The 15,229-nt window shown below is 41.2% G+C and overlaps 1 protein-coding gene across 3 annotated transcripts in view; it reads left to right on the forward strand.

Annotated features, from left to right (window-relative positions):
- STOX2 (storkhead box 2) overlaps positions 1-13,878 on the forward strand; it is a 125,294-nt gene extending 111,416 nt beyond the window's left edge. For 2 of the 3 annotated variants that reach the window (XM_006160426.3, XM_006160427.2), the window contains exons 3-4: positions 3,765-6,030; positions 12,121-13,878. In XM_006160426.3, the coding sequence (XP_006160488.1) occupies positions 3,765-6,030; positions 12,121-12,316 (2,462 nt within the window). In that variant the 3' untranslated portion in view covers positions 12,317-13,878. Of the gene's footprint in view, positions 1-3,764; positions 6,031-6,197; positions 6,247-12,120 lie in introns of all 3 variants that reach the window. The other variant, XM_027776599.1, reaches the window with a different exon arrangement.
- The last annotated feature ends 1,351 nt before the right edge of the window (positions 13,879-15,229 follow it).

Below are 15,229 nucleotides of genomic sequence, written 5' to 3' on the forward strand. Positions count from 1 at the left end.
TAGAAGGAGCAAGCCTTTCTCTTTGGAGTGTGGGGGAAGGTCACACTCCAATTCCATCTCCTCCATTTCTTCTTCCTTATAAGATCTTGGGCACTAGTGCACACTCACCTGGCTTGCTTTTTAGGCCACCAGGTCTGGGATTTGAACCATGTAGTCAGCCATGTGGGATCTAGCCACCTTAACCACCATGCCGCCAGCCCTTGGAATACTTTTTTAAATTGGCACTTGGAGAGGGAAAGTGAGAAAGCAGCCTTTGTGGGGGATAGTCATACTGTAATCCCTTCTCCATTTCTCCCAGCTTTCGGGATTTGGGGCATGTTTAATGCATGTGTTAGTTTTTCAAGCCGCCTAGGCAGGGACTTGAGCTATGCAGTCAGCCATGTGGGAGCCAGCCACCTTAACCACCACACCACTGGCTGACCCTGTAATACATTTTTAAAATTAACACTGATAGAGAGAAATTAAATTGGAATCCATGAAGAACCTGACAAAGATGACCAGGTTTCTATTCAACCTTTGCATTCAAGCCATCTTTAAATCCATGAACATAATGGTCCAGGGGTTAGTCAAAAACAATGGGGGAATTTTAGCCCTAAGAAGCTAAACTACAGAAAAACTGGATGTCAAAAATAAATGTATTGGGACCAGCAGATGGCACGGTGCTTAAGCCACTGGACTCCTACATGGCTGACTGCAGTTGGAGCCTTGGACATGGTGACTTAATGCAGGACATGTGTGCGTGCATGCCCAAAATCCTGAGAGGAGAATGGAAGAGAAGGGATTGTGGTGTGACCATCCCCCCTGGGGGTGAGTTCTCACTTTTCTCTCTGTCTCTCTCTGGTAAGCACACGTGCCCTATGACAAAAACCTAAATAGATAAATAAATATTGGGTTGTCAGAAAAGTTATGAGATATTTTTGATGGATTTCTTTCTGTAATTTTTATTTATTTAAAAAAATGTTTAGAATTAATTAATTAATTAAATTATTTATTTTAATTCAACCAGAGAGGGACAGAGTGAAAGAGAGAGAGAGAAAGTGAAAAAAAACAAGCTGCCAGGTCTGAGGCTTGAACCACAGTTGGCCATGTGGGAGTCAAGCACTCTTAGCCATCACACCACCTGGCAGTCCCTTCTATGGTTTTCTATGCAAAAAATGCATCATGACTTCTCTGACAACCCAATACATAAGAATGTATCTTGCATGTTTGTGATATGGCTTGACAAGTTTTAAGATAACTTAAGATTTTATTTTGAAAGAATAAAACAAATATTCTCTTAAATATTATTTTTAAAAAGGCAACAGCCCAGTGGCTATGAGTGACATTTTATGCTACCAGGGCTGGAAGCTGTTAGGAATGGCGATCAGCCAGAGTGCTTGCCCTAGTTCAGAAGGGGCAGCCTACTCCTCAGCTCCAGCAGTTGCCACCTCCTCCCCCACAAAATGTGAAATCCTCCCAGAGTTGCTAAATCTAATGTTCCAAGGGAATCTGGAAACTCACTTTCATGTGAAATCTCTAGATTGCCATAAATATGGCAATTATGTGTGTGGGTACAATTTAACATGTGTATGCCAGGAACATGCAGATCAAATAAAACACATTATCAGGCCACCAGTCTGCCAACTTTGTGTGGACTCATCCTAGTCCTAGCTGAATAGAGATTTCTTTAAAAATGAGTGCTCGAGGGCCAGCCAGGTGTCATAGTGGTTAAGGCAGCTAGCTCCCATGTGGCTGGCTGCATGGTTCCAGTGTCATTCCTGGCAGTTTGCAAAATCATGCTGGGCACAAGTGCATGCATACCAAAAATCCCAAGAGGAGAATGGAGGAGAAGGGATTGTGGCATGGCCATTCCCCCAGGGGGTGATTTCTTTTTCTTACTTTGTCTCTCTGTCTATCTCTGGTGAGTGTGTGCATCCTATGGCAAAACTTTTTTAAAAAGTATAAAAGAATGTTTGATATTGTTTTCATTCAATTTAGAAGAGATATTAATAAATATAAGCTGTTTTCTGTATCAGCGTATCAGTTAGATTTTGCAACAAAAACGCTGGGTAACAACCAACCACAGAACACCAGAGCATGCAGCAGTAAGTATTGATTTAGCTCGTGTATTATGGATTTCCCAGTAGTCAGATGATCCAAGCAGGGCCTACCAGGGTGGCTCTGCTCTACTTTTTTTTTTTTTTTTTTTTTTTTTTTTAGAGTTTTTTTCTAAATGCCGGCGGTACCCCACCAGACAGACAGAGAGAGACATAGAGACAGAAAGCAGGAAATCACCCCCCAGGGGGGGTGGCCACGCCACAATCCCTTCTCCTCCATTCTCCTCTTGGGATCTTGGGCACGCACGCACACGCGCCCGGCATGAGTTTAAGCCACCGGGTCCGGGACTTGAACCGCGGTCGAGTACGTGGGAGTCCAGCAACATAGCCATTATGCTAACTGCTGGTCCCCTCTGCTCTACTTCTACCCCTTCCTGTTTGGAAAAGTAGGCAGGCAGAGGCCTATTCTGTTCATGGGGATGGCAGAGATTCAAGAGCACAAGCCTATTCTACGAGGGCTCTTCTACTCTTTGGTCATGCCATGCCTACTATCTTGCATTGGCCAAAGCAAACCTAGCCACACGCCACATATGGGGAGTGGATAGAAGGACTAATTCCAAGCTGAGTGGTAGTCCAGTCTACCATGTTGGGTTCCTCACATTTCTTTTGTCCCAGAGAAACTTTGCATTTCTCTTGCAGTGATTTTTTTTTCTGATTTTTTTAGTTTTCTAATTAATACCCATACTGTTCAAAACTCTTAAAATGAATTAACTCTTGTAACCTGTAAAGCTTTTTAACTTTTTAATATTTCTTATCTGTATATTCTTCTTTCTGTGTCTCTCTCTATGGAGCATACCTACCCTATGACAAAAACAAAAAAAAATTATAATTTCAAAATTAGAGGGTGCATCATTAACAGTGATCAAGGCTTTTTATATCATTTATAAAATTAAGTTCATGAAGGAAGCTTCATTTTAAAAAGTAGGTGTAGAGGGAACCAGCAGTTAGTGTAATGGCTATGTCGCTGGACTCCCACGTAGTCGACCGCGGTTTGCGTCCCGGACCCGGTGGCTTAAAGCTCACGCCGGGCGCGTGTGCGTCCGTGCCCAAGATCCCGAGAGGAGAATGGAGGAGAAGGGATTGCGGCGTGACCATCCCCCAGCGTGGTGATTTCTCGCTTTTCTGTCTCTATGTCTCTCTCTGCCTGTCTGGCAAGCGCACGCGCCCTATAGTGAAAAACCTCTCCAAAAAAAAAAAAAAAACAAAGTAAGCGTAGAGAGTAGCTCCAGTGTAGTAGCCTTGAGTTCGATTTGGTTTTTAATACCAAGGTATGTCTTTCAACCCTGATTTCCTATTTGCTTTTATTGAATACTATTTCTGTAAATTGCTCTCACATAAAATATATTTTCATTTTTCTCTCACTTAAAAATATTCTTTTATGACTTACTTCAAGAGAGACTTTGTAACCACAATAGCAATCTCACCCCATCTAATTCATTTCTCTTCCCAGCTTTCATCTTTTCTCATCCCATAGGTGGTCATATTTGTAGACCTTATCAGAGAAAACTAGGATCACACTACACCTAGTGAATCTTGCTTATTTTTCTCGTAATTATACTTAGAAACATGGCAAAATTGATAGGATTCTGAAACTCAAGAATCCACGACAGGTTCCCTTGAATGTAGTTATTTATTTATTTATTTATGTATGTATGTATTTGGTTTTAGGTGTTCCAACCCCAAGCCAAGAAATTCTGCGGCACACACTGAACACGCTGGTACGGGAGAGGAAAATCTACCCAACTCCAGACGGCTATTTCATCGTGACCCCACAGACTTATTTCATAACTCCTTCCCTCATAAGAACTAACAGTAAATGGTACCATTTGGACGAGAGGATACCTGACAGGTCTCAGTGTACCTCTCCACAACCTGGAACCATAACGCCCTCTGCCTCAGGCTGTGTCAGGGAAAGGACATTGCCCAGAAACCACTGCGACTCTTGCCACTGCTGCAGAGAAGACGTGCACAGCATGCACGCCTCGACTCTGCAGAGGAAATCTGCCAAGGACTGCAAAGACCCGTACTGCCCTCCTTCACTCTGCCAGGTGCCACCCACTGAAAAGAGCAAAAGTACTGTAAATTTTTCCTACAAGACAGAAACTCTCTCCAAACCTAAAGATAGTGAAAAGCAGTCCAAAAAATTTGGGCTCAAGTTATTCCGGCTAAGTTTTAAAAAAGACAAGACCAAACAGCTGGCTAATTTCTCTGCCCAGTTCCCTCCTGAAGAGTGGCCCCTACGAGACGAGGACACACCAACGACTATCCCTCGGGAGGTAGAGATGGAAATCATTCGGCGTATTAACCCCGACTTGACCGTGGAAAACGTCATGAGGCACACTGCACTAATGAAGAAGCTTGAAGAAGAAAAGGCGCACAGGAGTAAAGCCGGGTCCTCTGCCCATCACAGCGGAAGGAGTAAAAAGAGTAGGACTCATCGAAAGTCCCATGGAAAATCCCGGTCACACAGCAAGACCCGAGTGTCCAAAGGAGACCCATCGGATGGTTCACATCTGGATATCCCGGGTGAGAGGGAGTATGACTTTTGCGATCCTCTTACCAGGGCACCGAGGGAGGGCTGCTTCATCATCGAACACAAAGGAGATAACTTCATCATGCATAGCAACACCAATGTGATCGAGTCCCACTTCCCCATGACACCAGAATGGGATGTATCTGGTGAATTGGCCAAAAGGAGAACTGAGATGCCTTTTCCAGAACCTTCCAGGGGGAGCTCCCACTCAAAAGTACACCGAAGCCACAGCCATACCCAGGACCGAAGGTCCAGGAATGAGAGATCCAACAAAGCCAAGGAGAGATCCAGGTCGATGGATAACTCCAAAGGCCCTCTGGGTGCTTCTTCTCTGGGGACGCCTGAAGACCTGGCTGAGGGCTGTAGCCAAGACGACCAGACGCCCAGCCAATCATACATCGACGACAGTACTTTAAGGCCTGCACAGACTGTGGGTCACCCAAGGGCTCACATTTCATCCACAAGCTACAAAGATGTGTGTATTCCAGAAATAGTCAGTGGCAGCAAGGAACCTTCCAGTGCATGTGGCCTTCTGGAGCCAGGCAAACCACCCGAGAGTTTGCCATCCTATGGTGAGCTCAACTCTTGTCCAACCAAGACAGCTGCAGACGACTATTTCCAGTGCAACACCTCCAGCGAGACAGTGCTCACAGCACCATCGCCTCTGGGAAAGAATAAGGAGGACCATGACACCCTGACCCTGGTGGAAGGGGTGAAGAAGCTGTCTCCGTCTGATAGGCAGAACCCCCATTCCTCCAGGGAGCCTGTAGGGCACAAGGAGGAATCACCCAAAGGGCCAGGTGGGGGCTCAGCCACTTCGGGTGGAATGGCTGAGGGGATTGCCAATGGGCGCCTCGTCCAGCACCACAGCGCTGAGCCCAGCAGCCTGGACAAGAGGAAAGAGATATTCAGCAAAGACACACTGTTCAAACCTCTTCACAGCACCTTGTCTGTAAACAGCTATCACAAATCGAGCCTGTCCCTCCTCAAATCTCACCCGAAGACACCTGCTGACCCACTGCCAGGGCGATGCGAGAAACTGGACCCTTCCCTGGGGACCTCGGCGGCACAAGCCATGCCTGCTTCCCAACGCCAGCAGGAGTCAGGAGGGAACCAGGAAGCCTCTTTTGACTATTACAATGTCTCTGATGATGACGACTCTGAGGAAGGGGCAAATAAAAACACAGAGGAGGAGAAAAACAGAGATGATGTAGGCACCATGCAGTGGCTTCTCGAGAGGGAGAAAGAAAGAGACTTGCAGAGGAAATTTGAGAAGAACCTCACCCTCCTTACCCCAAAAGAAACCGACAGCAGCAGCAACCAGAGAGCTACCCATTCAGCCCGACTGGACAGCATGGACAGCAGCAGCATCACTGTGGACAGCGGATTCAACTCCCCACGGTAGGGAGAGGCGTCTCTCGGCACACACATACACCTGCCAGGGCCTGGGGCTTTATGCAAATAACTTGAAATGATTCTGATTTCACAGTCTCAGTCCTATGTATCAGTGAGGGTTATGGGTTTTGTGAGTTGTATTGTTAACAACCTGTTTCTGACTTCTTTTTCAGGAATTGAAAAAAATGTTTCTGCAGCTGTAGAGATCACCAATCTGGACTGGTGGGTTGGCTCCTTCCCTCAAACTTGTATCAGTTTGCTCTAAGAACAACATTTCCCAGTAATTTTTCTTCTATGTTTATATTGCCACCAAGGGAAGGTGTTTTTTAAGTCCTTCAAAAATAGTAACTTTCAGAGTAGAATGAATAGTTAGCATGGGTTGGAGTTGGGAGAAAATGAATTGATGCTAGGATGGGGGCTCCCATAGCAATAATATAATAGAAGATCTCAAAACCTTTTTGACAGATTTAGAAACCTATTGCCCTTTTAATCTATACTCTCTCTGCAGCCTGTACTCTTGTTCGTATGCCTTCCTCTTACCACCTGCTTATCTGCAGAGACATGGAAAACGTTCCCCTCAGAGAAAGGTTAGAGGCCTATGCTCTACTAGATCAAAGCACGCACAGCACTTTTCTTTGTCCCCCTGCAGAATTGTTTCAACCCACTTACACACACTACTCCTAGTGCTTCTTTGTAGTAGGTGTTGATAATTCAGCAAAGGGTTGACTGTTGAGAGTGGGCAATGCCCAGTGGTTATGTCCAAGGTACTGAAGTTGTTCAGAGGTTAAGAAAGCAAACAAGTCTATTCAACTTCCTTTCTTTCTCTTTAACTCTTCCTTTTCCTCAAAGAGCAATATGAAACCTAATTCTCCTTCTAAATTCTACTCCAGATTGGTGACTCTGAGATGCAGAAATACTACTGAGAGGTCGACATTTCTCATCAGCTGTGATTTCCAAGATTTGATAACACTTCATCTTTAACTGCTAGGATTATGTATTTGGTGTATTTATTTTAATTATTAAGAACTAACGTTTACTACGTTGTGGTAACTTCACCATATCTCTAGATATATTTGGGTCAGAGCATCCCAAAGCTGGAATTGGAAATCATTGATCTGTTTTTCCCATATTAGGCCATTGTTCGTTCGTTCTTTCTTTCTTTCTTTCTTTCTTTCTTTCTTTCTTTCTTTCTTTCTTTTTTTAAAGAAATTTTTGCTATAGGGTGTGTGCACTTGCCAAAAAGACAGAAATAGACAGAAAAGTGAGATAGAAAGTGAGAAATCCCCCCCCCCCCCTTCTTGAGAGATGACCATACTGTAATCCACTCTCCTCCATTCTTCTCTTGGGATTTTGGGCATGCATGCTCACACGCCCAGCGTGAATTTCAAGCCTCTGGGTCCGGGGCTCGAATCATGGTCAACCATGTGGAAGTCTGGCAACATAACCATCATGCCATCTGCTGATCCCAGGACATGGTTATTTCTTTTTTAAAAAAGTATTTATTTTTATTTATTATTATCATTTTTCAATTTGACCAGAAAGAGAGAGAGAGAGAAGGAAAGTGAGAAAGCGTGCCACCAAGTCTGGGACTTGAACCACAGTTGGCCACATGGGAGCCTAGCACCTTAACACCATGCCACCTGCTGGCCCCAATTATTACTTCTGAAAGGGCTACAGTTCTTGATTATTTTATTATTTTGGCCACATAACTTGTCTCTTGTCTAAACAGAACGCAGAGATGGCACTATAGTTAAAGTGGGGGGCGGGGAATCAAAGACCTCAGGTCTCCCCTTCCTGTCCTTGGAGGAGTTCTAAGAGACCTCAGGGAGCCATGCTACCCAGTCTGAGAATCACTGGCCCATTAAGTGACTTTTTTTCTTTTTAATTTGTTATAGGACACGTGTGCACACCAGAGAGCAAGAGAGAGGGGAAAATGAGAAAGCACCCCACAGGGTGACCGCCATGCTGTAATACCCTCCCCTCCATTCTTCTCTCAGGATTTTGGGCATGCACATACACGTGCCCAGTGTGCTCTTCAAACTGCCAGGTCTGAGACTCAAACAATGTGGTTGGCCCTGTGAATTCCAGCTGCCTTAACCACCATGCCACCAGTTGGCCCTACGTGACTTTTTTAAGAAATCATTTTTGCAAATAAAAAAAAAAAAGAAATCATTTTTGCTAAAGAAATTTTTCTCCCAAGTTAAATCTTGATTTATTTTCCAATTTATTTTATATATCTTTTCTTCTGTGCTTTTTTTATTTCTTCTCTTGAATTCTAGTTGTGGATACCAGATAAGCATAACTAAGGGTCTGTAGTCCATAGTCAGAGTTCAGAACCAGCACTTAGGGAAGGGGTGTTTCATTGGCCTTTACCTGTATGTCCTATGCTTTCCTATTTCTTTGGACTCTACCTGCCTGCTGCTTCCACACAGTGGTTTCCAACCCTTCACATTGCCCTCTTTGCCCTGGACTTCCACAGAAGGAAAACAGCAGTATTCCAGAGATAGTTGCTAAGGAGCCAATGGGACTCAAAAATCTACCGCTGTAAAACATTGAAGGCTTTGGTATCTGAAGAAACATGAAATAGCTAAACCAGTATCTCTACAGAATATATTTTATTATATGTAAATTTGAGGTGCAGACTATAGAATTTATGACATGGTTTTTTTTTTTGAAGTAAATGTATTTTCATTTCTTTAATAATGTACTTAGATGCTTTGTCATGACTTAGATCAAGGTCAATCAAAGGAGACAACTGTCATAGTTTTGCCACTAATATGAGGTAGAATTTTCTCTACAGGAATACAAGGGGTTTTCCAAAAGTTCATGGAAAATACATATCGCCAAAAAACAAACAAACAAAAGAATTGCATAGATTTTGGGTTTTTTATACCAAAATAAAATTATATGTTGAGTCCATTGTTCCATAAACTTGAAGTCCACTCATATATCAATCATAAATATTTTTTGCAGTTAGAGAACCTACAGAATAATTCCTCATTTTACTCCCTTCATAGTTAATACTCTTTGATTAGAAGCTAAGTGACAAATTATTTTCTATACCCCTCAATAAATGCACTAAGTTGCTTTTCTCATGCATGTATATGCTCTGCAAGGAAGATTGTTTGACTTACAGAGAGTTTTACACTCCAACATGGGGAATATTTTAGCCAAATATCATTATCATGGTGAAAGCTTTCCACTGTAGTGAGACACAAGAATCTTGAGTGGGCCATTTATTTGAATCTTTTAGTAGATAATTCATGGCTCAACTAAGATCCAACCAAAAATAAATAAAAAGAACCAAAATGGTCTTCACACTCTAAGGTTTCAATGCCAGCTCAGAAATCATAGCCATATTTCTAAAATTCATTAGTTCTTTTTATTAGAAACTAAAGGGCAATGAAAAGATGCAAAGGTAGAAATTTGACCCATGCTATGAGTTCTAGTATTAAAAATTAAAAACCTTGACACAAAAAGCCCAGCCTACTATTCCAAATCTAAGGCCAAAAATAGGGTTGATAAACACAACATGAAAATCAGAGACCCAAGTCTGCTGGGGTTGTATCTGCTTAATGTACTGCATGAGTGTGGGCTGGAGAAGCCTGAGACCATGGGGTGCACGTGTCCACAGAGGGATGAACATCTGAGCTACTTGGTTCATTTCTCCTGCCTATAAAATCCTGATATCTTATGTTTAAGGTTGCACTCCATGAACTCTCTTCTAAAAATGTTAATTTAGAGAATATTTTTATTGCTGAAAATCCATCTCTTTTAACTTGCTCAGCATCATATCTAGAGCCCTCAATAGGAATGTCACAGACTATACTCATTATTATAACAATAATGAAATACATTCTTTGGAGAAACTGGAGTACTGTACATGTTTATCAGTATGTCAGTGGTCCAGTGACCCGATCAATATGGCTATGGGCAAAGGGCGTCAAAGGCATCTTACAGCAGAGACAGCTCCCAGTGGAGTTGATCCATCGCAGGGACATGCACCCACAATGCCTGGCATACAACAAGTACTTAATACATGTGAAGCCCTTGTCTCAAAAGCTCGTTTAAAAGTGGATCCTCCAGACCTTAAAATGCATTTTCTCCTAGGAAAGGTGTCCTTAGTAATACATAGATTTACAAGCTAACCTGAAATTGCCCTTAATTCATTGTGTTTGATGTATAACAGAAATAATTTACATATTTGTAGCTTTTTAGTATACATTGATGTGTACTTCTTTATAGTCACCCTGTGAGTAGGTAAATCACATCATAGCTCTCCCCATTATAGAGGTTGAGGAAGATAAATACTATAAAATAGTGTAAGTATACTTCATTGTATTACGATTAAGGATGAAACAGAAGGAATATGTCATGACATCTTGGGACTCTCCATGTTTATTGCCCTTCCTCCTTCTCTGGAAAGCCATGATAAATTTTTTTGTGGATGGTATCAAGAGGTAAGGAGGTAAGTCTAGAACTTTCTGTCATTTTAGTGATGACATTTCGGCATGACCTTTAGGTTTGTCCAGATTTCCTATAAACATAATGAAACCATTTGACCTATGTCTGTAAAACTAATAACCTCCTAGAGGTACCCTCCACATTCCAGAAGGGTCCAGTTGTCTTTTTGGTAATGTGTGAATAAACTGCCTTTTGAAAAATTAACTCTTGACTTTTTAGTGAGATGCAAACTCAAAGCTACAAGGGGTTAGGGTTAAATAACCCCCTGGAAAGGGAAGCCCTGTGGATGCATACAAAATTGCTGTCAGCTTAAAGTTAGGAATGAAAAAGATAAGGAGAGAATGGATTCACTTTAGCCCTCTGACCTGCTGACTAGATTTAACAGATTTAAATCAGCTTTGGGGACCGACTCTCATAGAATGTTTAAGAGGTAGATGTTTCAAAAATGATGATGACAGGAACCAGCAGTTAGCGTAATGGCTATGTCGCTGGTCTCCCACCTAGTCGACCGCGGTTCGTGTCCCGGACCCGGTGGCTTAAAACTCACGCCGGGCGTGTGTGCGTGCGTGCCCAAGATCCTGAGAGGAGAATGGAGGAGAAGGGATTGCGGCGTGACCATCCCCCCTGGGGGGTGATTTCTCGCTTTCTGTCTCTATGTCTCTCTCTGTCTGTCTGGCGAGCGCACGCGCCCTACAGTGAAAAATCTCTCCCAAAAAAAAAAAAAAAATGATGATGACAATCTCTGTGCAAGCTTCTAAGTTCATTATAGCCGTAGACCTTAAACAGGAAACCTCTTCAGGTTTCCTTATTTCTCCTATTGCTCTATATATTTCAAATGTTAAATGTCCTAAATATCTCAAAGCAATAAATAAAAATATTTCTTACTTTACAAAAAAAAAAAGGAGAGAAATAGAAATAACAGAACTTTTACATCACCTCTATTCTATAGGTCTCCTTTGAAAAAAGAAATTATTTCTATCAGAGAAGGGCAGAAATGAATGTAAACTTCACAAAAGAATGGGAAACACATCCCCAGGACCTTTATCCAAACATATCGATTTGAACTAAGATGCTAAAATTTGAAACAGAGATACAAAGTGTTTAAAAAGACTGCCCTTCCTTCTGTGCAGCCAATTAGCTAGTGACATGCTTTCAGTCCACCAGAGTCAAAAATCTACTAGTCAAGACTGAAAATGGAATCATTAGGGGGAAATTACCGAGTTTATTCAGGAGCAGTTGCACCAGTGAATTTGCAGCCTGAAATGAAATCATTACATAGGTATATTTATGAGTCTTCATTTTTTAAACTAATGTGAAAGCTGTTTCTCACATCAAATTTTGAAGTAGTCTCCTTGAATGTGAAAAGAAGGAGAAGGCATTTTCAAGTGCATTTAGCTGTCGGAAAAGCCTTTATTCATTTGGTGTGCTGCTGATTATAACATGTCTTGGGAAAACTTCTCGAGCCCACTTTGAAGGAGCATATGAGGCTAATCAGTTGAGATGTACATTGACATGACATGAGGAACCAGCAGAGGAAATCCATTAACTACGTCATTTGCTCTTCCTCTGGGGCTCCACATATAATTATTTATGTTCAAAACAAAACAAAACAAACCCTCTTTACTCTTTTAGTACTCGGGAGAGCCTGGCTTCCAACACGTCAAGCATTGTTGAAAGTAACCGTCGTCAGAACCCTGCTTTGAGTCCCGCCCATGGTGGAGCTGGTCCAGCCTTCAACTTCCGAGCAAGTACAGACCCCCCGACAAATGAAGCTGAGAAGTTACAGAAACCTTCCAACTGCTTGCAAGCTTCTGTTACTAGTGTGTGATAGTCATTCTGCCTCAGATCTTCTGTCTCGTTCGATACAGCAAAGTTTACGACACTGGGACTGATGTTTACATCTTTGGAAAGACAAGCATCTCAACCACAGTTTTTGTGTTTACTTAAACTGTGCTGCTAAGTAGGCTAGGGCAAAAACAAAACAAAAATCTTTATTTCAGAGTATTGCTTTTCACATTTATGGCTCTGTAGCAACCGAATAGCAGTAGGGGTGATATGTATACTTTTGCTTCACTAATTGTATCTGAGCACACATAGGAAAGTCTAGACACTGTAAGTGTAATATGCATTTCCAATGTCATGCAGTTGCCAATTCCATTTTAAAATGCCACAGATGCGTGTTGCTCCCAGTCTGTGGTTAAATGGTGCCACAGAACTGATCCTTGACACTTCCAAAAATAACGAAGTCACCACAAAATGTCAAATGCAAGGGTCCACCATGAGGGAATGCCAGACTGACTAGAAGGGACCCCAACCCTTTTGTGCGTGAGTTGTTTATGCACCAGTCATTTTTTCACTGTGAGTTTTTGTGATACTATTTTGCAGGAGCCCATGGAAGTGTGTCAGAGGGGGTCACGATGGAAATACTGGGAGTGTTTGTTTTCGGATTTTGTTTTCAAGTGTAACAGATGCTTGTCTCATTTTTAACCTTCCCTAATCACAAACAGGAATATAGGCCTTTGAATCTGAAGTGAATAAAGGAAGGGAATTCCCAATCTGGCTGGGGTACAGCGCTAAGGGATGGAAGAGGAAATGTGAACTTGGAGAAGATATTAATGAAATATGGAAGGAAGATCATTTCCTCCTTGCGATACTTAGGATGATCCTATCTTACTATAATAGATACAATAATTAGTTTGTTTAAAAGCAAATTGTTCTTTGTGATACAAATGAAGAGTATGGCCTGAGGATGTTATTCTTTCTAATGGAAGGACATAAATCTATTTTATGTAGTTTTTAAATAGAATGCCTAAATTAGGCTGTGGGAGATAATTTGTAGTGGTTATAGGAAAGAGCAAGTTTAAGGAGAGTTGAACTTCAGGCCTTTTATTCCTGGGAAGATATCTATAGAGAAAACTTTAAAATAATTTTTGATTAGAAATTTACATGTGCCCATGCAACCACAGCAGAATGTGCTCATTTTGCTAGTGTGGTATAATCTTAATTTGTACTCCCCTAAAATTTATCAGAATAATAATTATGCATACATGAACTATGCCAGAGTAATGTTTACAGATACTTTGTAACCAATTTCTGGAGGCAGTTTTAGGCGAGTTAAAGTTATCAGCCCAACTTATTTCAGAATGAATTATTAACATTTTACCATGGTTTACAATGTCATGTTGAATATAAAAAAGATTCAGCCGTGAAAGGATTGCAAATAAGCTTCAATCTTATAGAAAGTAGACATTTCAAGTTCTTATTTTTACTTTCTGAGAACAACGGAGTACATCTGTAGAATTTATTTGCAAAAGGAGTACTTACGGCACACATCAGTGGTCTCACATAAAGTTTTATTGAGTTTAGTGCCATGTGCTTTTTGTAGCCATACACCACAAAATATATATATATATATGTAAAATCTAAAATATTTTTACCTCAGATTTCAGTAATTGGCATAAAATTTGTGAGACACTTTTGTTTCAGTCTGAGGTTTAATCACTAGCAATCTGTTTAAAGAATGCTGTTATATACATAGTTGGACTAATTCTTGAGACATTCAAATAAATATTCCCTCATGCTTTTTCAGATAGTGGGAAGTCTCATTAGGTCAAACTGGACTCCTCAAATGTAGTGTAAATTCTTTTTTTCATGCTTTTAACAGTGCAACTTAAGCGGTTTTCTTTTTAGTAAACTCCCACCCCATTGAAATCTTTTAAGCCAGTTGGCTTTCAACTGCATGCCTTATTTTCCCCCAGGCATGCTTTGATTGCTCAGAAATGCATTGTTTGTCTCATTGCTTAAATATGTCCAGAAGGAATAATAATGTATCTAATAGACTACATAGTCTGTTTCCTTGGGGAGTTGTATACCATATGGTTACTAAATTTTTCTGTCTAAATTCAGTTTTTTTTTAAAAACCTGCTCTCAAATTTTTATCGTGCTATCAGTTCATAAATAATATAACCATTGAAACAATACATCAGCCTCCAGTTGATCCTGAAAGTAGCCATTGAAATAATCAAATGCAGTGTGAACAGGAAAGGAAAGCATTACCTTTAAGAGAAGCTTTAAAATATGATATTTCGTAAGAAATGGGTTTACAGAAGACATTACTCAAATAAAATGTGTATACTCTTTGCCTGATGCTATCGGGTACATAATTTAAAAAAAAAAAAAAATCAACAAAAACAACCCCCCCTAGACACGCAGCCATTTAAGAGAAGCTTTAAAATATGATATTTCGTAAGAAATGGGTTTACAGAAGACATTACTCAAATAAAATGTGTATACTCTTTGCCTGATGCTATCGGGTACATAATTTAAAAAAAAAAAAAATCAACAAAAACAACCTCCCGTAGACCAGCAGCCATTAGTGTAGAAGTGATGGACTTTAAAGATGATACCATGTAAGCAGACATTCCATGTAGAAATATTCCCACCTGAATCTATTCTGGATTCGTGAATGGGACAGGAATGATGGCAGAAAGCTCATTACACATGTGATCCACGATACTCTCACCCCGCTGGTGAGGCTCTTGGTGCCCAAACCCTTGGGCTCATTCCAAGCCTCACCAACATCCTTTCCTCCAGTGAAATCATAGCTTTCTGTTCCACGACTTGCTTATCTAGTCTTAGAGTTTATCAACGGAAAGGTTTACAAAACTGAATCTGGTTGAATCTCTGTGTAGCGTTCAACTTTAAAGGGTCAACACATCTGTCGGCATTTTGCACACTTATG

This window comes from Tupaia chinensis, unplaced genomic scaffold (genome assembly GCF_000334495.1).
Source record: "Tupaia chinensis unplaced genomic scaffold, TupChi_1.0 Scaffold000685_1, whole genome shotgun sequence".
Taxonomy (NCBI): domain Eukaryota; kingdom Metazoa; phylum Chordata; class Mammalia; order Scandentia; family Tupaiidae; genus Tupaia; species Tupaia belangeri.